The 25,753-nt window shown below is 54.9% G+C and overlaps 2 protein-coding genes across 8 annotated transcripts; both read right to left on the bottom strand.

Moving 5' to 3' along the window:
* Positions 1-7,941: 7,941 nt before the first annotated feature.
* On the bottom strand, positions 7,942-14,022 carry Efna4 (ephrin A4). Its single transcript, XM_005080172.4, has 4 exons — positions 12,362-14,022; positions 9,539-9,834; positions 9,152-9,220; positions 7,942-8,602 (listed from the first exon to the last, which is right to left on the bottom strand). The coding sequence occupies exons 1-4, from the start codon at positions 12,472-12,474 to the stop codon at positions 8,466-8,468; spliced, it is 615 nt and encodes a 204-aa protein (XP_005080229.1). The 5' UTR covers positions 12,475-14,022; the 3' UTR covers positions 7,942-8,465.
* A 131-nt stretch (positions 14,023-14,153) lies between these two features.
* Adam15 (ADAM metallopeptidase domain 15) lies at positions 14,154-25,693 on the bottom strand. Of its 7 annotated transcripts, XM_005080175.4 has the most exons (23): positions 25,514-25,692; positions 24,296-24,402; positions 23,624-23,700; positions 23,197-23,275; positions 22,946-23,022; positions 22,664-22,856; positions 21,632-21,697; positions 21,477-21,545; positions 21,230-21,399; positions 21,044-21,128; positions 20,506-20,654; positions 20,221-20,395; positions 19,896-19,988; positions 19,469-19,773; positions 19,185-19,380; positions 18,852-18,929; positions 16,736-16,808; positions 16,398-16,536; positions 15,949-16,018; positions 15,344-15,418; positions 14,889-14,960; positions 14,548-14,672; positions 14,154-14,445 (listed from the first exon to the last, which is right to left on the bottom strand). In XM_005080175.4, exons 1-23 carry the CDS (start codon positions 25,590-25,592, stop codon positions 14,403-14,405), a joined length of 2,595 nt encoding a protein of 864 aa, XP_005080232.1. In that variant the 5' UTR covers positions 25,593-25,692; the 3' UTR covers positions 14,154-14,402. The 7 variants fall into 7 exon arrangements, with proteins under 7 accessions (XP_005080232.1, XP_005080234.1, XP_021088756.1 ...); XM_005080177.4 differs by lacking the exon at positions 14,889-14,960; XM_021233097.2 differs by lacking the exon at positions 15,344-15,418.
* Between the last annotated feature and the right edge of the window lie 60 nt (positions 25,694-25,753).

The raw sequence follows: 25,753 nt of genomic DNA, 5'->3' as shown, positions 1-25,753 counted from the left end.
GTTCAGACACTGTGTGGGGTCTGTGTCGGTGGGATCTGGTCCTCTGGTACCCAGGCTTCTGTCCATGCAGGTACTGGCTGATTTGAGCTTTGGTATGCATCACCAAAAAGTACCCTTGGCAAGTGATGCCTTTGTGCTAAAGCAAAGGTACCGCTTCCTTTGGTAGGAAGAGGGCTATGTGTCTCTCCATCTCAGTAGGGAGCTAAGGTCAGCCTTGTCTTCTGGCCTTCGCTGTAGTTTTCGTAGCAAGTGCAGACTTTATAACTGCATGTGCTGTATGTGGCAGTTCTGTCTACAGAATGTGCAGTATGTGCACCTCCAGCTACAGTGCTGTTCAGAAGCCTCAAGGGAACTGAGAGCGGATTTATTTCTTTTTATTTGCTTATTTATTTATTTAGTTATCTGAGACAGGGTCTCTTTGTATCCCTGGCTGAATTCACTAGGTAGATCAGGCTAGCCTCAAACACCTGCCTGTTTCTCCAATGCTGTGATTAGAGGCATGTGCCACTTAGCCTGGCTGGGACTGGGATTCTTGAAGGACTAGGTCTCTGCACATGAGATCTGAGCTGCTGTTATGCCTAGGGCCTGTGGCATCTGGGTCAGAAGTCCTGTGTCTGCAGGGGGTAGCCCTTTGTTTACATCTGTGGCTCCGATCATATATGTCATTCTTGACTGACCCAAAGTAGGATGGGTGATCTGCTTGGCACTGCCATCTGGTATGCATGTGCATGACACACCCACAGCACCGCTGGGTGTGGCATGGAGCAGAAGCGGAGGGTTCTCAAAGCAATACTCACCCTGCTACAGAGGCTGTATCCTCAGTCTCCCTCTGTTTCATTCTTTAAAGTGTGCTTGGCGCTGAAGAGATGGCTCGGCAGTGAAGAACACTTGTTACCCTTGCAAAGGACCTGGGTTCAATTCTCAGCACCCACATGGCAGCTTGTATCCACCTCTGATTCCAGTTCCATGGGATCCTACCCCCTCTTCTGGTCTCTTCAGGGACCAGGTATACACATACCTGGTAAAACATGTAGGTAAAACACCCACATACATAAAATTATGAAATAATTGTTTTGTTTGTTTGAGACAGGGTCTTACTGTGTAGCCCTGGCTGTCCTAGAACTCCCTATGAAGACAAGGCTAGCCTTGAACTCACAGAGATCCATCAACTTCTGCCTCCTCAGTGCTGAGATTGAAGGCATATACCAAAAGTTCAAGGTTGAGCCCAACCTAGGCTAAATGAGACCTTGTCTCAAAGTAATAATAGTGATGATTAAGCTGCCTGAGACTAAGAAACTCAGTTCCTTGTTCCCTCTCCCACAGCAGGCCACAGACTGAAGTGTGAAACTCAGAAACATCAGGCCTGACTCTAATCTGTTGTCAGTGAAGCTGGCGTTTTCTCCGTGGGCCTGGTCCTCTCTCTGGGCCTCAGGCTCCTCTCACATAGAGGCTTTGCCTTCTAGTCCTATTGGCCTTGGGGCTGACTGCCATGATCTCCCTACGAGCACTGAACCCAGACTCCCAGGAAATTCTTACAAGGTGCTCCATTCTCTCCATCCCGGGGGTCCAAGGAATCCGGAAGCTGAGCAGGACTGGGGCACAGGGAGCACTCAGGCTGTGTAGCCCAAGGCAGCTCCCAGGACATTGGGTAGCAACCACAGAGCTGAGTTTATTTCAATAAATCATAGAGGCTAGGGCCTGGGGGAGGGGAAGGCTGGGAGGGGAGGGGGCTGGATAAATAATTCATTAAACAAATAAACAAGGAGCCTGTGAGAGGGAAGCTTGGGCATGGTGTGAGCAGCAGCCGCCGCCGCCAGCTCCTGACATGAAATATTCACGGGCTCTGCACCTCTCACAGGGTCATGAGTGTTGAGCTGAGTGTGTACCACAGACACCTGGGTACGGTGGTGTGGGGCCAGGCAGGTGCCTTCGCCTTCTGACTTCCGAGTGTGTGTGTGTGTCCACATGGCCCTGTGGTACGCCGGACTATCTGGGATGACATGGAGTCACACATGTGACTGACACATGGGAGAAAAAAAGTATGAATGACAGCATGGAACGTAGTACCCCAACTTTGTCTAGGATCCAGAAAATTAGGATGCAAGGCTCGGTTGGTGGGGTCAAAGTATAACAACCTCAATCCTACAGCATGCCCTGATCCCTCTACTGGGCCTAGCAAGGGATTGGGAGGTGTGGTAGTGACATCTCTGGGGTGTTACGTTAGAATTGCATGGACTCTGGTGGTACTTGAAGGAGGAAACATGTACAGTGTCTGCGTGAACCTACTACTCAGTGGCTTGTCTGTCTCTTAGCTTCTCTTGGACTGCTTTTCTCGTCTCTCCAGTGGGGCTAATAATACCCTCCCTACTTGAGAAGTTGCTTGTTGCAAAGATCAAGATCCACACTCTCTGGGAAGCACTTAGCACAGTGCTTAGGGCCCGAGAGATGCTTGATTAATGGAGGCTTCATCAGAGTCCTTATTAAGAGCTTACCTCCTTGTTCTGCCCACCTAGACCAGCCCAGGATCCCTTTCCTATTGCTTACCTAATTTTAGAGCTTGCCTGACAACCATCACAGAGATAAAGATAACCTAGGGCTTGGAGAGTAGGAGGGGAGAGACACATTTTTAAAAGAAGTCTAGCTGGGCTTGGTGGCACACACCTTTAATCCTGGCATTCAGGAGGAGGCAGAGGCAGGTAGATCTCTGTGAGTTCAAGGGTAGTCAGAGCTACAGAGTGGCTAAACAAACAAACAAACAAGTAAATAAATAAGAAAGCCCCTGTCTTCAAACTGTAGGAGAAGAAGCTCCTTATGTCTCAGACCCCACAACTGCTCCTTAATCTCAAATGCTTCCTAGATCTGACACTCACTAAAGTTCTGCTTCCTAGAAAGTGCCTGAGAGGAGACAGAAAGACCTGGTGTAGAGAGAGGTCTTTGACCTGGGTATCACTGCCCAGACCCCATCTCCACTGTCGGAACTCGGGCCCCCACCCTCTGCCCAACCATCAAGGGCATCCCTGGCAATGGAGTCTATGCCTGGGCAAAGACCAGAGTGGGTGGGGAGAGCCCAGGCCGTCGAGAGCCTTGTCGAGTCTGGGTGGAGTATCTGGTAACTTTTCAGCAAGCCTTAGCATTCCCAGCCCTCACCAGTCCCCTGGAAAGGATCAGCTCCCCAGGGAGACAGCCAGCAGACAGGTCTGAGCTGGCCTGCTCTTTTACACAGAGGAGCTGCTGGGGGAGGGGACTTGGTGGGGAGTGGTGGATGTAACACCCGTGTCACTTGGGAAAAGGCTGAGTGGCCCACCATGCCCAGTAGTACCCTACAGCCCGGAGCCCAGCCCCTTGTCTCCCTTGACCAGACTGCTGAGCTCGGTTTCTGGCTCCCTGATGGGAAGATAATGTCTGCCCACCTTTTCCCAAGGAGCCAACATCAGTTCTCTACTGCTCTCCCCTGGGCTGTGCAGGTTCAGGCCAATCTGCACAAGAGCTTCGCAGCATTGATCTGCAATAAAACCACAATATGAGTTCAGAAGAAGAGCTCAAGATACTGCTCTCTCTCCTCTCTCTCTCTCTCTCTCTCTCTCTCTCTCTCTCTCTCTCTCCTCTCTCTCTCACACACACACATTCATGTAGACAAAAACAAAATGCAACGGTATATACCAACAGTCCTCAAAGTACATTTCAACATGGACCTTACTATGTCAAAACACATAAACATCATTAATTCTACCCATCTCCCTGCCATAAATTTTGTTCTTTTCAACCAAAGCCTTCTCAGAGCCCATTCTCCCCTGTGTCCCAATCACTTGTGTGTAGCTCTATATTAATGCTTGCACTTGGCATCATACTTATTTAATGGCTGGTCTGTCTCTTAAGATTTCTTCTTCTTTCTTATCTCATGCAAGTATGTGTACTCAGTACCTAATGCAGTCTGGTATTTAGTTAGCAGAGATATTTAAAAAATAATTGCAAATCCATGAGAAAAATGCATTTGGGCAGTGCCACCATTCTTTTTTTTTTTTTTTTTTTTTTGGTTTTTAGAGACAGGGTTTCTCTGTGGCTTTGGAGGCTGGCCTCGAACTCACAGAGATCCGTCTGCCTCTGCCTCCCGAGTGCTGGGATTAAAGGCGTGCGCCACCAATGCCCGGCCATTCTTTTTTTTTTAAGAATTTATTTATTTATTTATACAATGTTCTGCCTACATGTATGCTTGCATGCCAGAGAGGGCACCAGAGCATCAGATCTCATTATAGATGGTTGTGAGCCACCATGTGGTTGCTGGGAATTGAACTCAGGTCCTCTGGAAGAACAGCCAGTGCTCTTAGCCTCTGAGCCATCTCTCCAACCCCTCCCCCCACATTTTTTTCCGAGACAGGGTTTCTTCTGTGTAGCTTTGGAGGCTGTCTTAGAACTCACTCTATAGACCTAGCTGGCCTTGAACTCACAGAGATCCACCTGCCTCTGCCTCCCGAGTGCTGGGATTAAAGGCATGCGCCACCACCGCCACGGTTCTTAGAATCCCTTGAGAGATGCCCTGTACATGGCCCCTCCTCTCCTGTGTTCAGGCACCTTCATCTTGCTGCCTCTGTTCCTCAGACGCTGTCTTTTCCTCCCTTTTATCAGTGTGAGACCATGAATCTCAGCTCCACATGCCTGATAGCTAGCAGGCAAGGTAAGGGTTAAATGACACCTCATTAGTGTTTAATTGAGGGCAGGAAGCTGTCCTGGCGGCAGACAGGTGGGCAAGCCTGCTCCTTGCTGGAAGCAGGCTTCCCTAGTTCCAGCATCTCGCAGGCATGTGGGGGATTTGGCCCTGGAGACCTTCAGCCCAGCCGGGGCACCTCCCCTCCACTAGCTTTGCCAAGTTAGTCTCCAGGCAGTGCCGACCAGCACTCCCCATCTGTCACCAACATCTAGAGGCGAGGCACACTCCTTGTTCTTTCTCCTTTCCTAGTCTTCCCCACTCCCCCCCCCCCCGAGACTTAGGAGAGTGGGAGGAGGGGCGGGGAGCATGGAATTGGACAGCGGAGGAATACAGAGCCACCAAGGGATAGATTGCAGATACAGACAAGTGACAGGGATAGGGAGGTGGAGATGTCTGCCCAATTTGACCTTAAATGAACAGAATGCAAATGAGATGCAGACGATATGCAGATGAACACAAGGATCTCAGAACTGACTTTCCCCATGGCAGTAGCTCTGCACCCAGGGTACCATGGCTGTTGCAAATAACCCCTACCTAAACTTTCTGGGTGAAGTTGCACTGACCTTTGCTTTGAGTGAAAAAAAAAAAAGAATTTTGAGTAGGACAAGATCGTGGTTGGGTGAAGGCTACAGAACTTGGGACGTTGAACCCACTCGAGGTTCCTCAGCCCATTTCCCAACACATTCTTAAAGCAGCTACAGAAGATGGATCACAGCAGCTGGAGCAGTGACCACTCTCAAGGTTATGCTTGGACGCACCGTCGGTTGCTATGGGGACCTTCGTTTCCAGGCCTGAACCAATGCAGATTGCCACTGATGACCTCATGCCCCAGGTTCAGGGATTCTATTGGCTACTCGAAAGCCAGAGTGCTCACTTTCAACTGCGTCACTGCGGGGATCCCCCGACGACCCTAGCTGGTGTGGCTACCTAAAAGAATGGCAGCTTCGGGATTTGAAGGGCGATTTGCAACGTAGTATGTGAGAAGCAGGGTCGAGGCAAAGATTCTCTTAAGCCTGGGAGACAGAGTTAAGTTTTCGCATCTGTACCGCTGAGACCAGGGTTGGTTTAGGAAACGGAGGGCCCCACCCTCAGCCGTCTAGAGCCGCGGAGTTTAGGGGAGACCGGTGACGCCCCAAACTTTCAGGCCTGATTAACCTCTTGGAACTATGCCCCTGAACACACCGCGAAGACTTCGCGTGGGTAGGGCCAGGCGCAGAGGGCCGCCCAAAGCCTTCAGCCAGTATTGGTCCTAAGAGCAGACTCCTTTAGAGATTTCCACCAGGGAGTACTTGGACCGGTAAGGGCCCTGCTGCAGGGCCCACGCTGTGAGGAAGGGAACAGAAAAGAGGGGGGGTTGGCTTGCCCTGAAGTCCTACAGCCTGAGGGCGCTAGTTTGCAACCCTCTGAAGTCTATGTCGTGTGCCCACCTGCAAAGGCCTGGGCTGTTTGCAAATGCACAAGTCTGTGTCAAGCGCAGTCTGAGACTGAGACCATGCGTCTGAACTCGAGAAAAGCCGACTAAGTCCCAGTCCCTTTTGCACACTGGCGCTGCCAGCCAGAACTCTGCTGGGTCCGCGAGGAGGAATATGAAACGGGGGCTGGGGGGGCTGATAAGAACCTCATATTTCTGTATCCAAGGCAGGGGCCGCTAAACAGTTGCTCTGGACTTGATTTCTCTTGTGCTTATAATTTCTCTGACGAGGGACCGAGGTAACTGTATCTTTTGTCTCCATGGCAACACATAGACGCCCTCCAGGAAGATGGCAGCGATGGAACTCCAACGCTGGACCAAAAGACTCAGCCCACAGCTCCTCCCACAGTTCTTGGTCCGCCTTGTCTTCCACACATAAACATCTTTTTAACTGCTAAAGATCATCAACGTTTAGGGTCAGGACCTTCACCCATACACCGGTAACGCGGCATTTTCTGCAACCGGCCTCGAATGAAGAGATTAGTAACTCAAAATCTGCTCTGCCTGCCCCCACTCTCCTTAACTCTCGGCCTTCAGCAGGGCCACAGAATTACCACGAACTGTGAGGGCCAAAAAGCGTAATTGACGGATTCCATTCCCTTAGAGAGAGGAACCGGTCTGACCTATGTGTGCAAGGAGACAGGGAGGGCTTCGCCATCCCCAGCATCTGGGGCCTGCCTCTCAAACCCACGCCCCGTAATGTTCACACGCTGCCTCTCGCTGCCGCAGCCGGGTCGGGCTAATCAGCACAGCATCCACCTACCGATGGCTGGCTCCATGCCAGGCAGGCGGGCACCTAGCCAGAGGAGCCTGCGGGGCACCAGGGAGGGCGGAACGCAGGTCCAGGGGAAGGGGTGTTCCCTCCCTTGCTCCCACCTGGGGCACAGTTCAGAAGGAGGAACCTTTCGGGCTTAGGGGGTGTCAGTCTTATCCGAGAGAGGAAGTGCCAGTATCGGACTAAGGGCTGAAGGAGCCCTCTCTCCTGCAGCCCCACCTCCTTCTCCTTATAAAAGCTCAGAACAAAGAGGCCGCTGGGGAAGGAGGCTTTGATCTGACCCCACCTTCCCAGTTCTAGGCCAGGCACCGCCCAGAGTGCCCTTGGGGAGGGGGAGGGCCTCCAGCCTCCCTGGGACGCCGCATTCTGAAACCCGGGTGCTTTTCTGTTTCCCCTGGGTTTTACTCCAGCACCCGGAGCAGGCACTGCCAGAGTGGGCTGTCGGCAGCATCTGCCACCTAGCACAGGAAGATGGCTGGGGAGGTGGGAGAGGGTGCCAAGCTCCACAGCTGCTGCTGGCATCTATCCCAAACTGCCCAGAAGGGTGCCCACTGGTGTCTGGCATGCATGGCCTGGGCACAGCTGGCATGGAGGTCAGGCCAAGTCAAGCTAAGAGCTGAGGCCCCAGGGAGTTCAGGTGTCAGGGAAGGGACCAGAAGGGAGGGTACCACAAAGATGGGTGGTTTTTACCATACGTTTATTATTCATGTGTGTGCATGTGTGCATTTTCATGTGGCATGTTCATTGACATGCCATGTGGCATGTTAAAAGGACAGCTTCCAGGAATCTGTTCTTTCTTTCCACCATGTGGGTTCCAAGGACTGAACTCTGGTGGTCAAGGCTTTATGGCAAGTGCTTTAACTCGCTGAGCCTTCCCACTGGCCTCCATTTATTTTTCTTTTTTTGAGACAGGGTCTCCTATTCCCAGGCTGACTTCCTGCTCACCACCCCCACCCCCCAGTGCTGGGATTACAAGTGTGAGCTACCACGTCCCATGAGAATGGGTGATTTATTGAAGGTTTGGTCCAAACACTTACAAAAATACAAACCAGCATGAAATTCAACCTCATGGCAAGTCCGTCTTCACAGAAGACAAGCGAATGGCCCCCTGGGAGGGCAACAGTTGCCCCTGGGGAGAGTCCTAGAGGGCACAGATGGCATGGCTTCTCCTTTGCTCTTGGCCAGGAATCCACCTGTCCCCAGGTCTTTGGCTCTGGCCCCCAGTGGCTCAAGGATTTGATCCCACCCAATCTTCTGGGGGGAGGAGACAAGACCATCAAAGCAGCTGTGCTCCAGGGTGTCCTGGGCTGTCTGCTGTTCCCTCACAGTTCCTCTTCAGCCTGTGGTGAGGGGGCAGTCACCCACAAGGGTCACCTCAGATGCTCTGACTTCCTACATCAAAGCTTCATCGCGTCTGCCTGGTGTGGCATCACGGAATGCTGGCAGGAACCCCTTCAACAGAGGAGCTGGGGGAGGGCGCTGGTTCCTTGGGGTGAAGGGAAGGTGTACTTGGCTCACAGAACTCGAAGGAGACGAAGTATTGGGAGCAGCAGCAGCAGCAAGAGACACAGGGGGCTGGGAGCATGTTCTCCCCGCCACCCGGATGTGCCACCGTCTTCAGGGCTCCCAACAGGGTGGGCAGACTCGGACCCTGTGAAGAAGGGAAGGTACTGCTGGGTCTGCCCGCCTCCTCAGCAGCCTCCTCCCTGCCCTTCTCATTCTGTTTTCATTCTCAAGGGTCTCCCAGAGCAGTCACTGCCTTCCCCGATAACCCTCATCCTTCCCAAACCTGATAACCCTCATCCTTCCCAAACCCCGATAACCCTCATCCTTCCCAAAGCCCAATTACCCTCATCCTTCCCAAACCCGATAACCGTTATCATTCCCAAACCCCAATAACCCTCATCCTTCCCAAAGCCCGATTACCCTCATCCTTCCCAAAGCCCAAGTCCAAATCTTCCCAATCAATAGTCTTCCAGCCCAGTTAAAGCTTTGAAAGACCTTGCCCCTTGGCAAGGTGCCCAGCTTTAAAAAGGGTGTGGTGGAAGCTCGGATGGGGATGACTTATGGGAGAAGAAGCTGTGCTTGACACCTAGCCTGGACGCCTTAGGTCTGATGCTCGTGTTTCCCCGACTCCTCTCCTCCCGAGGGCCCCGGACTGGCTGGAAGGGTTCCGCTTGTGAGACCCTGGCCCACTTACTGCTCTCCTTGCAGCAGACAGACACCTGGAGTCTCAAGCACCGGCCAGAACTCTCCGGAGTGGGCACCGCTGACGGGAATTAGGAGGGAGAAGTTAACACAGAAAACCATCCCTTGGACTCGACTGTCTCAGGCCTTCTTGGCTTACCTTTGGGGAGTCACACCAAGTACCAGCTCATCCATGCTTCTCGAACCTCCCTCGGCCTCCTTGTTGGCTTCCACACACTCTTGTCCACACAGGTTCAACCCAACCAAACCCCTGAGCCTTAGGAGCAACAGCTGCCTTTCCCACAGCCTTTCCTTCCTCCTCCCTTGACACAAAGCAAAGGCAAAGAGCCCGTTCCTCCCCTCACGACCCCCAGGAGGCATGCAGTGCCCGCTCACTCACAGATGTAGTAGTAAGTCTCTCCAGGCAAGAACTCGAAGCCCAGGGAGAAGGGTGTGAAGCGCTGGATCTTTTCTGAGAACCGAACAGGGCCGAAAGGGGCGAAAGGCAGTGCGCACTTCCATCGCTGGAAGGCGTTTGCCCCCTCTGCTTTGCAGGCCTCATACCCTGACCAGTCCACCATGTATAAGGCAAAGGTTTCGGGTCCCTCCGGGGGCCCCGGGCTTTCGTAATGTGGGCAGAAGATGTCTAGGTAATCGTTGAGGCCCAGCTCCACCACGGCATCCCCTCGAAGCAGCCTGTGGGTGCAAGGGAGTGTAGGCTGAAGGTTACAGCTCTGCACAGTTGAGACAGCCTCACACCCACTAGAGGTGGGATAGCTCAGGAATGCCTGCGCTTCCAAGAATGACCCAGCCCTTCTCAGATTTTTTTCCTCCCTTTTTTTCCGGTAGCTGGGACAGAATCTAAGGCCCCGTGCTAAGTGCTCTACTACTGAGCTATAACTAGCCTTTTAACTTTTCTGTTTGGAACAGGGTCTTGCTAAGCTGCCCAGGCTGGCCTTGAACTCACTCCTTTTCAGTAGTTGAGATTACAGGCCTGTGCCAATTCCTAGACTGAATACCTTCCTGAGAGACGCTGTATGGGTAATAAATCAAGTCAGTTTTAGGGAGGAGGTCCAGGGGCTGCAGTGCCCAGCCCCTAAGGCTTCCCTGTTGGTGAGGAGGCCATCATTCTCCCTATCTTTCAGGACACAGTCCCTGCAGCCATTGCCCCACATGGGGCCTGGCCTACCATCTGTGCCTGATAAATGCTAAAAGGATGAATCCCGCCAGGAGGCCAAGGCACCGGGACACATACATGCCCACAGAACAGTTTGAGAGATGAAGTTGGAGCTCTTAGGGTCTTCAGTACCACACACAGGGAGAAACGGGGATGGTAAGAGGAGAATGAGTTAGCCGGGCGATGGCAGTGCACTCGGGAGGCAGAGGCAGGCGGATCTCTGTGAGTTCAAGGCCAGCCTGGTATACAGAGTGAGTTCCAGGACAGCCAAGGCTGTTACACAGAGAAACCCTGTCTCAGAGAGAGAGAGAGAGAGAGAGAGAGAGAGAGAGAGAGAGAGAGAGAGAGAGAGAGAGAGAGAGAAAGAAAGAAAGAAAATGAGAATGAGTAGTGAAATGGGCTCTTTTTTCTTTTTAGGAGTTCACTGTGTGGCCTAAGCTGGCCTTGAACTCATGATCCTCCCGCCTCCTCTCAGTCTTCATTATTATTTAATAATAATTTTTAGTTACGTGTGTGTATGGTTATGTGCGTGTGAGCACAGGCTGCGGAGGAAGCCAGAGGCGGCGGCAGCTCTGGAGCTGCAGTTAGGGAGGCTGTGAGCCCCACGTGCCATCTCAAGCCTGGGATTACAGGCATGTGCTACCACACACAGTCCAGCTTCCTTTTCTGACCAGACAGGTAAATGCTAGGTATAAAGGGAACACCACCACCACACACACACAATCGGGTTCCTCTTCCTCATCTCTCAGCGGCAGCCTGGGGGAGCCGGGACAGCAGAGGAGTCCTGGGACAGGCCACCCCACAGCACCGAGTCCTACCTCCAACACCACGCACGTAGTAAAGCATTTAAGGCCTCTAACCGTTCTTCAGTGGGGAGCGGGAACCACCTGCTGTAGGAACTCTTAATTAGAAGGGTTCCTGGGCTTAGCTCAGACCACTAGGAGACAAGCTGAGGAAGATAGGCTCTTTGTCTGTTTCATGGCACTGGGTGTGGAAAAGCACCCTGCAACGCCAGAGCCTCATAAATACTTGTGGACCTGGAGAATGAACCAGAGACTCAAGGGCTGGGGGCTGAGATAGAAGAAGCCAGAGTTCAGGCTGACAATAGTTCTTATCATCCAGCCCTGCTCCTGGAATGACTATCATAGACCTGCCCTCCCGGGGTCTTTGGCCTCCCACAGGGCTGTGTCTCCGCCTCTCTTATTGGCAATGCCCAGCAGATCGGCACTAGTCTTGACACTCGGTGTGTGCTTATCAAACGTTAGTGAATAAATGAACAGAGCCACAGATTGTCTGAAGCAGAAAATCAGAAAGGAAAACAGATGGGAAGGCAGAAAGGCAGGGAGAAATGGAAGGCAGGATGCAAACAGCATAAAATGCCGAGGTTCAAAGGCAGCCAGCTCAGCAGAGAGGAAGAAGGACGCATTTAAATCTGTACGGCTGTCCTGCGTTTCACAAGCCTGACCTCAGTCCGTCCGCTTGCTTCCCAGGGTACTAGGTATTATTAGCCCATTTTGTAGATGACATAACTGAGGTTAGCAAGGTCAAATGACTGGCCCACAGGTGAATCAACTGGAGGGGCAGGGCTAGGATTGGACAGAAATAAGATCAAGATGGAAGCAGAGATATCAATCGAAATCAGGGGCCGAGGGGACCTGAGAACCAGAGAGGAACTCAAGGTTCTTACACAAGGGTAAAGACCCCTCCCGGGTTCTCAGCGGTCCGCCCCAGCTCCTGCCCGCCGGAGGTTGGGGCTCCCGAAAAGGGGGGCGGGGCCCGGAATACGGGCCCTGGCCCCCAGCTCACCGCTTTTCGACTCTATCCGATCACCCTCAGGACTAGGGTCCTCCGCCCGCCCCCCAACACGTTCGGGCGGGGGGACCCTGGGCACGCCTCGCCCCTCCCCCCGCCGGCTCAAACAAAGGAGCCCCGGCGCGCGGCTGGGCAGGGCTCAGACAGCGCCTTGGAAAAGGCGAGTGGCGGGCGCGCGCACAGCTTAGAAGCGCGCGGGCCCAGCTTGGCGCTCGCATCGTTCGGCCGGGCTACCTGGGGTTAGTGGAGTTCCAGTAGACAGGGTGGCGGAGGCTGGAGCACCCCCGGAGGCGCGAGCCGAGCAGCGCGGCCCAGAGGACAGTCCGCAGCAGGGGCAGCAGCCGCATCGCCCCCGGGGTCCAGTCTAGTCTGGCCCGGCTGGTCCCGGCCCGCTTCTCTGTCCCGGCGAGAAAGGTACAAAAGTGGAGGGGAGGGGAGGGGGGGGGTACGGAAAGGAGGTGGGGTGTGGAGACTCTTAGACCACGCCCCTGGATAACTTTCCACCAATGAAAACTCGTCTCCGCCTCTCCACCCAGGGCCAACTCCTGTTAACCCTTTGTGCGTTCCTGTGCGCTACAGGTTAGCCAAAGCTTCCTTTGTATCTCACTGTGCAGAGGGACCTATTCCACTAAGGAGTTTTGTTTCAAGGTCTTTGGTTTCTGTGTTATGTGTGTGTGTATGTGCTCGTGCCAGTTGCCATGGGGCGGAGGTCTCACTTCTGTCCCTTTCCACCTTATTCTTTTGAGACAGGGTCTCACTGAACACGGAGCTCGCTAATTGGCTAGGCTTGCAGTCCTGGGGCTGGGGGATCCTCCTGTTTCCTTGCCCCACCCCGTCCTCTCCCACACGCGGTTGGGTTACAGAAGCTAACCACTACACCTGCGGGCTTTTTACATGCGTGCTGGGGGTCTTAACTCAGGTAAGCACTTTACCAAGGCTGGCTGAGTTCTCCAATCCCACATTGCGCTTTGTTGGAAACAGGGTCTTAACCCTAAAGCCTGGCTAGCCCGGAATTTATAACTCAAGATGGACTCAAACTGGCAATAATCCTCCTGCCCCATCCTCCCCAGTGCTGGGATCACAGCCATGCACTCATGCATTACCTCCGAAGAGGGTTGAGTTTTGTTTTTTTTTCAGATCGTTTGTGTCTGCGTTAGTTCAAGGTATAAAGCCTTATTGAAGCCTGGGAGGCCAGAGCTGGACTGCGTTTGCAATTCCATCCACAGTCTCAGCACTGGGAGAACCCAGAGTTCCAGCCGGCTTGAGCTACACAAGATAATTCGTGCACGCGCACGCGCACACACACATATACACACACACACACACACAATGGCCAGCACCTGAAGCCCCAGGTATTTTTGGAGGCTGAAACAGAACTACCTTCCATGCATTGTGGTTTTTTTTTCCACATCCAGACAATGCTGCAAGAGTACCAGAGGAAGGTATGAGGTGCTTCTGGGGACACCCCCAATCCTATAGAGCCTGGGGTGTTACACCAGGTGACCGCTTTGCGGTCCCACACCTTCTCTCTCCCAGGAGGCCTCAGTCCTGAGGACCAAGTGATGAGGTAGTAGCAATCTGTACAAAGCACAAAGCACCTTTGTTCTAGAGCCTTCAGGTGGGGGCAGGGAGGTGGAGAAGGCAGGTGTGAAGCCTTGGAATCCAAGCATTTGCTGCCCTGCTCCGCCCAGGCTCAAGGCTCTGAGAAAGCCAGTTAGATCCATTTTCCCAGCCACTGGTCAGAGGGTGGGGATGCAGGTCTGGCGACTCGGGTCATGTGTCCATAGCTGCGGTGGGGGCCGAACAGCACTGGCAGGGAACTTGGAGACTAGAGGCCATCCATCCTAGACTGGGCAGAAGCAAGGTGCAGGTATCCCCAGTGACAAATTCTAGTTGACCCTTTCTGGGATGCCATCCTCCCCAACAGGTCCTGGTCTGACCTAGCAGCATCTCCTAGTGGCCACATCTGGAAACACAGCAGAACTACCCAGCTTGGAGGAGCCACATTCCAAGACCTTCCAGGAGCCACATTCCAAGACCTCACATTTATTACAAAAGAGCAGATACAGACTGTGGGCTTGTCCCTCCACCACCCACTCCAACCCCAGCCCCTCCCCAACAGCCGAGTGCAGCGTCTGATGTTGTGGCTCCTTAGGGCTTGACACTGCATTTCTAGGCTCCTGCTCTTCTAGTCCCTGGGGTGCGGGGGTCCAACAGAGAGCTCACTTCTTTAAGCCTTAAGCCTGGGCAGGAGGCAACCAAACCTCCAGAGAGGTCAGAGGTAGAGCGAGGATACGGCTGGGGGTGGAGGAGCTGGCCTGGAGTTTAGCAAGTCAAGAGAAAAAGTCACAACTCTGGCCCTAGGTGCCTCACTGGCAGCAAGACGCCCACTGATCCCCAGAAACACATTCCTCACCCACCTGGAGGGCACCACCAGCTGCATGCTTCCATCTCCTGGGACCGGCGGGTCACCTGATGGCTGCCGGCCCTGTGGGTTGGCGGGCAGTGGCTTTCTTGGAGGTGGGGGTTTGGTAGGCCCCTGAGACTAAGGAAGAAGGCCAGTGTAGGAGAGTGTCATGGTTGGTCCCTGCCCTCAATGGAGGGGTTCAAGGAGCAGTGCTGATGGTCACCTTTGTCTCCAAACAAATCTGTCACTCCCTGAGGTGACACTGGGTTGCATGCCCTCAGGCATAGGGGGAGGCATCTTGCCACCACGGCTCTGGGTGGGAGAGGCAGTACCTTGCTTTCCCCTCACTGTTACCTTTGGGTGCCTCACCACAGGGTCAGCAGGCAGAGGGCGAGTGGGGGGAGTGGACCAGTCAGCCAGCTCAGCCTGAACAGAGACAGGAGTGGTGGCTCTGAAGGCGCAGCCAAAGGTGGTGAGCATGCAGAGGCTCCCCCGGGGGCAGCGTGCAGCCAGCCGGGGTCAAGGGCACTGCGGAGCATGCACAGGGGGCTTTGAATGCTTGCCAATAGACAGGAAAGGAAGGTGCGGCTCAATCATGAGTGGCTGTAGTCCTACTACTGACCACCAGGTGGTAGCCGAGACCACGGCAGGAGGCTCACCCTTGGCTGTGTCTGGGACTTTGAAGGCTGAGGGGGCACCCTGGTCTCCTAATGAAGAACACCACTGGGGGGAAGCAGGGGTGAGAACTGGGATTGGGCACCTAGCCTCCCACCTGTCCTGAGCCAGGGCAAGGCCCAACCCAGATTTACCTGGAGTTTCTTGGGCACAGGGTTAGGTGGCAGCGGCCTGGAGGGGGGCGCCGGAAAGTTGCACACACTAGCTGGCTGAGAGGGCGGGAGGGGCAGACAGGCAGAGTGGGCAGGAGAGACAGACAGATGTGGGCAGAAAGGGGTTAGTGTTCAGACAAGGGCAGCAGAGGCCCAGAGGCAGGGGAGCTTACTCAGCCGCATGCAGGGGAGTGGCGAGAGGTGCAGGGGCGTGCAGGCTGACTCCTGCCATTGAAGGTGCAGGGCTCAGGCCCTGGGCACTGGGCATCCTTCACACATGATGTCCTGGGCCTTGTCAGCTCTCAACACACAGGAGGCCCTTTGCACACCACCCCACTACCCCATGGTACTGGTCGCCGATGGATACCGATAGAACCACCTCTCCAAGCTACCGATTTGGCCAGCAGAAAGAGCTCTGCAGGAGACTGGCCCGGCCATCTTGCTGTACCCTGGCCGTTTCTCTGCCTGCTGCTGGTCCTGACTCCTTGGACTGACTGAGCACTCCTCTTGAAATTCTAGTGCCACCTCTGGGCCCGTGGCAGGTACCATGTAATGTGACTCTGCTTGCTCTGGCATTCAGGGCTTACCTTAGTGCCTGGCATCTGCTGTGCCCTCCGTGGAGGTCCTGGCCTTTCCGGAGGATTTGGTTGGGCTGCCCTGAGTATAAAGAAAGCCAAAGAGAGAATGGGACCTGCTGGTCTGGGAGAAATTAACCCGTGAGTCCTTGGAAGGTAGCTCTGTGTGTGGTTTAGGCCAGGGGTGTGGTTGAACAGCCTTGCAAAAGGCTACCTTTCCCCTGCCTTGGGGTCCTGAGTGAAGCGGCCCTAGCACCCGGGGGACACCTGTGAGTGAAGTTAAGGTATACATGTAGACATGGTAGACAGGTGTATAGGATGATCAGAAAACGCAGGGTCTGAGAGTTTGGGATTCAGACGTAGGGGGTAAGGACTGCATGGCTTGGGCCTTTACAAGCAGGGGCTTCAGAACTGTCCCTAACTGAAGGAAATAAATAACAGCAGGGAAGGGATGTTCATACCTGTATTGGCAGCTGGATCCCTTGAGCTGGCAGAGTCGCTGATGCAGGCGGGCACGGTGCCAGTAGCTGGCACCAAGGAGGACTAGGACCAATAACAACAGGAGGCTGAGGAGCAGGCCCGTGGTCAGGGAGCTGGTTGCTATGGAAAGAGGTCAGCACTGAGGACGGGTGTGGCCAAGGACTCTCCACCGAGAGAGGAGCAAGGGCAGGGAGCCGGTGAAGTGCTCAGAGACCAAAGACAGCGTCAGGGGTCACAGAGTCAAGGAAGAGGACCAAAGAGAGAGGAAATGGGTGCAGCTGTTTCACCCCCCAATGCACTGGGCCCATCTCCTAGCTACCTCTGAGCTGAGTCATGCAGTCAGGAGGTGCCCAGCCCTCCTCACAGTGGCAGTGCCTGCCGCTGTCACAGACCTGGGGACAAAGCACAGCAACGAAGACATCTGTGAGATGGGACCATTGCCCTGTAGTACACCCCAGCATCTGCCTGGAGTACACCCCAGCAGCCTGTAGTACACCACCCGAGCAGCCTGTAGTACACCCCCACAGCAGCCTGTAGTACACCACAGCAGCCTGTAGTACACCCCAGCAGCCTGTAGTACACCCCCACAGCAGCCTGTAGTACACCACAGCAGCCTGTAGCACACCACCACAGCAGCCTGTAGCACACCACCCCAGCAGCCTGTAGTACACCCCAGCAGCCTGTAGTACACCCCCACAGCAGCCTGTAGTACACCACCACAGCAGCCTGTAGTACACCACCACAGCAGCCTGTAGTACACCACAGCAGCCTGTAGCACACCACCACAGCAGCTTGTAGTACACCCCAGCATCCTGTAGCACACCCCAGCAGCCTGTAGTACACCCCCACAGCAGCCTGCAGTACACCCCAGCAGCCTGTAGTACATCATCACAGCAGCCTGCAGTACACCCCAGCAGCCTGTAGTACACCCCAGCAGCCTGTAGTACACCCCAGCAGCCTGTAGTACACCATCACAGCAGCCTGCAGTACACCCCAGCAGCCTGTAGTACACCACCCCAGCAGCCTGTAGCACACCACCACAGCAGCCTGTAGCACACCACCACAGCAGCCTGTAGTACACCCCAGCAGGCTGTAGTACACCACAGCAGCCTGTAGTACACCACAGCAGCCTGCAGTACACCACAGCAGCCTGCAGTACACCACCACAGCAGCTTGTAGTACACCACAGCAGCCTGTAGTACACCACCCCAGCATCCTGTAGTACACCATCACAGCAGCCTGTAGTACACCACAGCAGCAGCCTGTAGTACACCACAGCAGCAGCCTGTAGTACACCACCCCAGCATCCTGTAGTACACCCCAGCAGCCTGCAGTACACCACAGCAGCCTGTAGTATACCCCAGCATCCTGTAGTACACCACCCCAGCATCCTGTAGTACACCCCAGCAGCCTGTAGTACACCACCCCAGCAGCTTGTAGTACACCCCAGCATCCTGTAGTACACCACCCCAGCATCCTGTAGTACACCCCAGCAGCCTGTAGTATACCCCAGCAGCCTGTAGTACACCACCCCAGCAGCCTGTAGTACACCATCACAGCAGGCTGTAGTACACCACAGCAGCCTGTAGTACACCCCAGCATCCTGTAGTACACCCCAGCAGCCTGTAGTATACCCCAGCAGCCTGTAGTACATCACCCCAGCAGCCTGTAGTACACCCCAGCAGCCTGTAGTACACCACCACAGCAGCCTGTAGTACACCACCACAGCAGCCTGTAGTACACCACCCCAGCAGCCTGTAGTACACCACCCCAGCAGCCTGTAGTACACCCCAGCAGCCTGTAGTACACCACCCCAGCAGCCTGTAGTATACCCCAGCAGCCTGTAGTACATCACCCCAGCAGCCTGTAGTACATCACCCCAGCAGCCTGTAGTACACCACAGCAGCCTGTAGTACACCACCCCAGCAGCCTGTAGTACACCACAGCAGCAGCCTGTAGTAACCATCACAGCAGCCTGTAGTACACCATCACAGCAGCCTGTAGTACACCACCCCAGCATCCTGTAGTACACCACCCCAGCAGCCTGTAGTACACCCCAGCAGCCTGTAGTATACCCCAGCAGCCTGTATCTAGCTTTTCAAGAGCTTAGACTTCTCAGACTGACAGGAATGCTGTGGCTAATGGGTAGACAGACAGTCCTGGAGAGAGCAAGTCTTCATCCATGCCAGGGGAAGTGACAGCAAGCTAATACCTTTAGCATGGTGGTCACTTGTCAACAGCATCTACACCCATTTCATGCCCTCTAGGATATGGGTACCATGATTATGTCCACTTGAATGAGGAAACACTTCAGAAAGGTTAATGACATGCCCTAGGAAGTGGCAAGGACTGAAACCAAGGTGCATCTGCTCCCAAGATCCCTTTTCCCATCAACAGGCCCCCTTTCCCCTTGCGAGGCCTCCATAGCGGCTCACCCCATGGCCATGGCATTTGCTTCGACACTCCTGTGCTCCCAGGAGATCCACAGGCTGGCAGCGTTGGTCAATGCACACCTGCTCCGTGGAGAGAAGAGCAAAGATTACATTCTCTCAGAGCCTTCCGGGAGCTGGGCCTGCAAGGCTGTGAGACTATCCTGTACAGATGTGTAACTGTAGCTGCGTGGGCAAACAAGACTGTTTGAGCTGAAGGAAGAGTCTGCCCTCCTGTGGAGCCTATGCCTTTTACAGCTGGTGGGGTGAATCCTGGGCACAGCTTACTGTATTTGAGGTGTTCCTTCCCACCTGGTCTCAACCACCCAGGCTACTCACCAGGCCAGGGCCACAGGCAGTGCCAGGCAGAGCCAGGAGGGGCTGGGCCACATCATTGCCCAGGTCCAGGTGCGCCCAGCTGCAGTTCAACTGCATCCCATTAGCCTGCAGGACCTCCGAGAGCAGGCCTTGGACTGAGCCCAGCAGAGGCTGGCTCCTACCGCCCTGGCACTGTAGTTGTCCACAAATGGCATCTCTAAGGGCAGGGAGAAAGGCGAGCAGGGTTGGCAGAAGCAGCACCAAGCTTCCCACAAACGCAGGGGGGATTTGTTTTTTTCGCTTACCTAGGAGTGCAGGGAACATAACTGCCATTGGGGCTGCGCCCACAGCTCCCAAAGGCATTCCCTCGAGTGTTGGCTGTTTGGAGGCACAGTGGTGCAGCAGGCTGGGCCCCAGGTCCCCAAAGCGCCTGACACTGCCGGGCATAGGAGGCACAGCGCCCATGCACACACACAGCCTGTCCACTAGCACAGGGTTCACCGTCCCCCAGCCTCAGGTCAGGGGGGCACTGGGAACTGTCTCCTGGGCAGAACTCAGGCAAATCACAATCGTCTCTGCGAGGGCGGCACTGCTGACCAGCTGGGTGCAGCTGTGGAGGGTGGTTAACATCAAAATAGGTGCTGGGCAAATTCGGCCAGGAGCTCAGGGTCACAGAGACCCTGTCGCCTGGCAGGGGAGCGCTGGGGTGGCCAGGCTCAGGTCTGCGCCCACCTTGCAGTTTTGACAACAGGGTCCATCAGATGCACACTGTGCTCCTGGCCTCAGCCGGCAGGTGACGTAGTCACAGCAAGGATCCGTGCATTCCTGCAGGCAAGGGAATACAATGAGCTCTCCCATCCCCCCAGGGAGCAAACCCGGTGTCAAAGCCACACAGTCAGTGAGAACCAGTGAAGACAGAAAGGTCCCCTCAGAGCCAGGAAGCTACTCAGGAGACTTAGACGGGGCAGATAATCAGGGCGAGGGCACAGATGGGCGTGGGCACAGATGGGCGTGGGCACAGATGGGCGTGGGCAAGGCTTTGGGGTCAGGGACTCACATCAGGGAAGCCGCAGTCACACTGCTCGCCGGGGTCCACAAACATATTTCCACACAAAGGGGACACAGGGGCCAGGCTGGGCAGCCGTTCAAAGAGGCAGCTGCCCATCCCATCTAGGAGGGCTTTTTCCAGGGCCTGCCGGCTGCAGTTGCTGAAGTTCAAACCCGGCAGGAAACTGGGGAGAGTGGCAGGGAGGGCTGGGCTAGACGCTGTCCTGACTCGCCTCACCCTCGTGCATCCTAACCCACCCTGTCCGTCCCCACCTCCCCGCCCCCAGTTACTCACTCCGTGGAGGCCTCCATGATGCAGCTCTTGGCTGGGGCTGGACCTGGACAGGGACAACTGCTCCCAGGTGAATCATGGTCTAGACCCAGGCTGTGGCCCAACTCATGGGCGATTGAGGAGGCAACTCCTAAGATGCTTGTGGAGTGGTCCTATCATTGGGGAGGGAGACACCCCAGGTCCAACCCCAGCCTAGACTCAACACAATGGACAGCTGACCCTGACTTTCCTGGAAACTGTCTTCTTCCTTAATGGCTTCTAAAGTAGGCGAGTCTAAGCCTGGCTTGCAGGAAATCTTAAGTTCTAGCTCAACTCTGCCCCCTCTCCCCGCCACGTATAACCCCTGGGTACCACCTCTGACTTCGAGCCTCGGGTTCCCCAGAAATGCAAAGGTGTCATACACGACAACTCTGTATACGATGATGACCTGGCCACACGTGAGGCCCCCGACAAGTAAGGCCGCTTCGTGCTCCACCCTCTTTCTGCAGGCTTTGAGGCTGGAGAAGCGTGACTGACATGAGGAGACCTGCAGATAACTTACCATGTTCACACCTCCTGAGAAGTCAGGGGAACAGATGGAGTTCTGAATGGCCATGCCCACCATGGGCCCAGAGAGGGAAGAACCACTGTGGGACAGAGATGAAGAGACGGGGATCTGCAGTCACTGCCAGAGCTGCTCCAGGCCCCGGGGTCTGCGGCCACTCCCACAGCTGCTCCAGGTCCTTACGTCACCAGCTGGGCACTATCATGGGGCAGTCGAGGCAGCAGGTCTGTCCGGCGCCAACGGAGGAAGTTGTCCAGCAGGACGGCTGGGTCGGAGCTCATCTCTATCAGGTCGTGCTGGGTCCAGGCCTCCAGGCCCACAAGTGCTACCCGGACGTTCAAAGGCTTGAAAAACTGAAAAGCTGAGGCTCAGAAGAGCGGCTGGCCTGCGGCTAGGGGGTCAAGGGGCTCCCGCCCGGCCCCTCACTCACTGTGTCTAGCAGGAGGGCCACCTCCAGGGTTCGGTTCAGCAGTTGTTGGAAGTCAGGGTACCTCCTGACCTGGGGGTCAAGAGGGGTTACTTTGAAATACGGTAGGGAAATGGGGGCGGGTGAGCAGGAGAGGGCTACCGTGTCAGCACACTCACCTCTGAATTATCAGCCACAATCACCAGCTCAATAATTTTGGTCTCTGTTACAACATCCCGCTTAAGCTGCAGACGAGAGGTGGGGTGTGTCAGGTAAGTCCCCCCAGGGCCACGGCCTCAGGCTGCGCCAGCTGTGTCCATGCCACTTTGAGTAGTCAGAGTGAAGGCCTCATGGGAAGCACTGGAGGCCAGAGACCTGCCCATAGTGGACCAAAGCTAGCTGGAGCTGACAGGACTCTACTGTTCCCACTCCCAACTCTGCTTCTTCTAATCGAAAGCAAAAACCAAGCTTTCAGTTTTTTGAGACAGTGCCTTGTACAGCTCAGGCTGGCAGTGAACGCTGTATCTTCCTCCCTCCCCTTCCCAGACAACTTCTGGATAGAGCTGTGCACCAGAAACCCTGGCTTCCTTCAGTGTTTAAAAATGCTAACCAAAGCCAGGTGTAATGGCGCACGCCTTTAACCCCAGCACTTGGGAGACAGAGGCAGGCGGATCTCTGTGAGTTCAGGGCCAGCTTGGTCTATAAAGCAAGTTCCCAGTCATCCAGGGCTACACAGTGAGACCTTCTCTCAAAACAAAACAAAAACAAAAACAAAAAAACCCAAAAAACAAAAAAACAACTAAGTAATAGCGGACACTATCAGTCACACGATTCCACGCACAGTTCTAAGCACTCGACTTTTATCAATTGACCTTCATTTTCTCACTGTAGTGTAATTTTCACTTTTGTAAAATAAGAAATTATGCTTGTACTGCTTTCTAGTTGGCAGTTTCCACTCAAGTGAATGCTCTCTGCAATGGGCCTACAAGATGGAGGTATCCGAGGTGAACCCTGCTTGTGAATCTTACATATACTATTTACTAGTGTATGGCCTGAGGCAAGTTATCTAACCACTCTGTTTCTTCATTTGAAAATAGGGCTCTTGGCAGTGTCTGCCTTCTTGGGTTGCTAGGCAGAGCAACTGAGGAAGGCGCTACTGTCACTGCGAATGGACTCGGAGCGAGCCCAGTGCCTCATCCATGCCTCCTCACCCTGTGAACGCGGTGCTGTCCCGGAGGAAGGCCTAGTCCAGCCTGAGTGGGCGCAAATGCATGCCAACTTGGGGCACAGGTGAGGCCTGGCAGGAGGAGGTCTTGGATCCGAGAAACAGTGAGAGGACCCTGAAGGTCTTCAGGTCCCAGCTCCAGCGTATAGCTTCTCTCTGGGGACAGGACTACCAAACCCCTAAGGCCAAAGACAGGAAAAGAGAGAGCGTTTCAGGTCCCTGCCGGTGTGTCCTCTCCTCTGATAACGAACCCCCCCACCCACAGTACCTGATCCCAGAGCAGGAACAGAGGGAGACCCATGAGCCAGCGTGGCCCTGAACTCCTCCTTGGTAGCAGCACTTTTCCTACAGCGGGGAAGCCGTGTTAGCTAGCGCCAGCTCACAGGGAAGACCAGGTGACCGAGGAGTCCAGCTTGCTAGCAAAGTATCCCCCCACTTCCTTCAGGACGGCCTGCCACCCTCTCCTCAGCCTTCCCTCCTCTGCCCAGGCCTAAAACAGCTTCAGAGGGCCTGACTTACCAGACTGTGCCCCTCGCCGACAACCCGAGTGCCATCAGGCTGGTACCACACCAGAGCTGGGCGGCCAGGGACTAGATCTCTGTGACAAAAAGAAGGCAGTGTCATGCGGTATTGCAGTGACAAGCTAGTGAGTGGGTGAGGCTGTTAGGGACCATATAATGCCACCAAACTCCTCAGTTCCTCAGACCACAGAGTCTAAGGGTTGGGCTGTTGTCTCCTCCAGCCTTCTGTGTTCCAATATGATTTTTGAGATCTGTGACTGGACTCACGCAAATTAATTTAATTTCTCTGGGCTTTAACTTCCTCATATGCTAAATAGGATAACTACACAGAGTATCTACCTTGTAGGATTGTTATGAAGGAGTCCTGGTGCATAATAAATGTATGTAAATTGTTTTCCAATGATTATTCATGTCTGCCACCTTACCTATTCTGTAGAAGCTCCAAGACATGACTCTCCCCATCCAGCTCCAATTTGATCCTCAGGGCCTCAGGTAGACCAGTCTGTGGACAGCAGAGGCGTGTCAGCTCCGCTAGCCCTACCCACAGCTCCTACCTTCTCTAACTAGAAAACCTCAGGCTCTCAGGAGAGTACCAGTGATTAGGTCACTGGTTGGGGGATCCCAAGGGAGGGACCAGGAAGCCCTGCCTGGACTGGGGCATTGTTCTAGGGGCTTGTGTGGGGAGGTCAAGGAAGGCATCTAAGCCACCCCTTCTCGGCTTCCTGCCCAGAGAGGAAGCACCATGAAGGACCCAGCACAGGCCCCAGCCCTTCCTCTGACTCAGCTGCAGAAAGTGTCTGTCTGTCTGTCTGTCTGTCTGTCTCTTTCTGAATCTTTCCCTACTAAGGAAACAAGCAGCATGAGATGAAAGGAGAGGTTTGGGGTCACTCTCCCAGTGGACATGGATGGGCCGGCTGGGACGGAGGCAGACGATGGACGTGTGGAGGGGAGAGGGGTTAAGTGTAGCCAGGTGCCGAGAGAAAGCATCTGGACCCTGAGTGGCCTGTTACAAGGTCTGCTCACTGACTGTATAGCCAAACTTGGACCTCAAGATGATGTGAAGTGTGAGACAATATTATTAGCAGACTGGGACTCACCTGGAGCACTTCTGCTAGGCTCACTGTGGGGCTGTCCTGAACGATCTGCCTCTCCAAGGATCCACTCAGGGCCCTCTCTGGTTTCGACTCCTGCTCCTCAGAGCGTCCTGCAGGGTCCCAGAGCCAAAAGAGATTGCTGGGCTTTAACTTCCTCATATGCAAAGCTGGGGTGACTGGTGACCACCAACTCCCAGCACATCAAAGCCCAACAGTGACTTAAGGGCTCCTGCACTGCATGCTGGGATTTAAAGGATAATACTGGAAATCCCATTTCGTCCACAAGTCTCTAAAGAAAGTTCAGCTTAGCCAGTTTGCAGCCCCTCCTTGTCTCCCTCTGGCCAATCCCAGATTCTCGTCTGGAACCCTCCCTGTTCCCATCCCTTCTCAATCACACCCCACACCCAATCAGGAATGCGCTTTCTTAGGACTGGGAGAAGCCTTGTGGCCTGGTGCCCACTTGCCCTTCCTTTCCCTCACAGAAGAGATGCTGGGAACGCCCATTTCTGGGTGAGCAGTGCAAACACTCCGACCTCCCTAAACAGCCTTGATGCCCAGTCAGGCGCACCCAACAGCCTCCGCTTCCTCCGCCAGCACCCCCCAACAATGGCCCTCTCCCATCCGGACACTCCACCCCCGCCTACCCTCTCGGCCCCCAGCCCAAGACAGCAGCGGGAAGTGAAAGTTCCAAGGAGGAGTTGGTGTCCCAGACTCTTTCCTGGCAAATGCTCCCTCCCCTGGCTCCTCCGGGGCCCCTCCCGCTCCTCCAGGCTTCTGGTGGCCACCGCACTAGGGTGAGCGGTGTTGGCCGCCCAGATGTGGAATGAACGGCTGGAAATAATCCTTTTCACTAAAAGCCCACGAGCCGTGCCTATTCCGGGCACTTGCACAGAATGGAACTGTCAGCTAGGCCCTAGAGAGACGAAGACGTCAGTCCTTAAAACTGACTCTTTCCATGATTCTGAGCGGCGCTGGGCAGGCCCCTGAGTGTCCGAGTCTGGGAGTGTCTGCGGGGGTAACTCAGGACTTCTGGACGGGGACGCCAGCATCCTCCTCCCTCCTCCATCCCCTCGCCAAATCACCAGCCCTAGGCCTTGGTCAGCAAACCAGGCAGGCTGTGCCCGGGTTAGATTCCAGCAGATCCTAGCACCCCAATGCCTCCGGGTTTCCTGGTACCTCTTCCCAGTCACCCCCTGGACCCACCCCCGCCTGGGAACTTACCTATATTCGGGAGCGGCGGGGAGGGCCGGGGGCTGCCCGCGCCCAGGAGTCCCAGGGCCCAGAGCAGCGCCAGCCGCATAGCCGCGGAGCTCCGGGCCGGGCGAGGGCAGCAGGTGCGGGACCACGCGTGGAGCAGCAGCCGCGTCGGACACTAGATCCGCAAAGCGCAGCCCCCAGGCCCCGCCCCGCCCGCCCGAGGCCCCGCCCCCGCCGCCCAGCGCAGCCTCTTTCCGGCAGCTA

This window comes from Mesocricetus auratus, unplaced genomic scaffold (assembly GCF_017639785.1).
Source record: "Mesocricetus auratus isolate SY011 unplaced genomic scaffold, BCM_Maur_2.0 Super-Scaffold_100009, whole genome shotgun sequence".
In the NCBI taxonomy this organism is placed as follows: Eukaryota; Metazoa; Chordata; class Mammalia; order Rodentia; family Cricetidae; genus Mesocricetus; species Mesocricetus auratus.
This window is presented reverse-complemented; position numbering and strand designations above follow the sequence as displayed.

Coding starts and splice junctions, on each gene's coding strand:
- Efna4 (XM_005080172.4), bottom strand. CDS start 12,474: ATGCGGCTGCTGCCCCTGCTGCGGACTGTCCTCTGGGCCGCGCTGCTC. Junction 9,835..12,361: donor TGGAACTCCACTAACCCCAG/GTAGCCCGGCCG, acceptor TTGCACCCACAG/GCTGCTTCGAGGGGATGCCG. Junction 9,221..9,538: donor AGAGACTTACTACTACATCT/GTGAGTGAGCGG, acceptor AATTCCCGTCAG/CGGTGCCCACTCCGGAGAGT.
- Adam15 (XM_005080175.4), bottom strand. CDS start 25,592: ATGCGGCTGGCGCTGCTCTGGGCCCTGGGACTCCTGGGCGCGGGCAGC. Junction 22,857..22,945: donor TGTTCCTGCTCTGGGATCAG/GTACTGTGGGTG, acceptor CTTTGGCCTTAG/GGGTTTGGTAGTCCTGTCCC. Junction 14,673..14,888: donor CTGTGGTGAGGCACCCAAAG/GTAACAGTGAGG, acceptor CTTCTTCCTTAG/TCTCAGGGGCCTACCAAACC.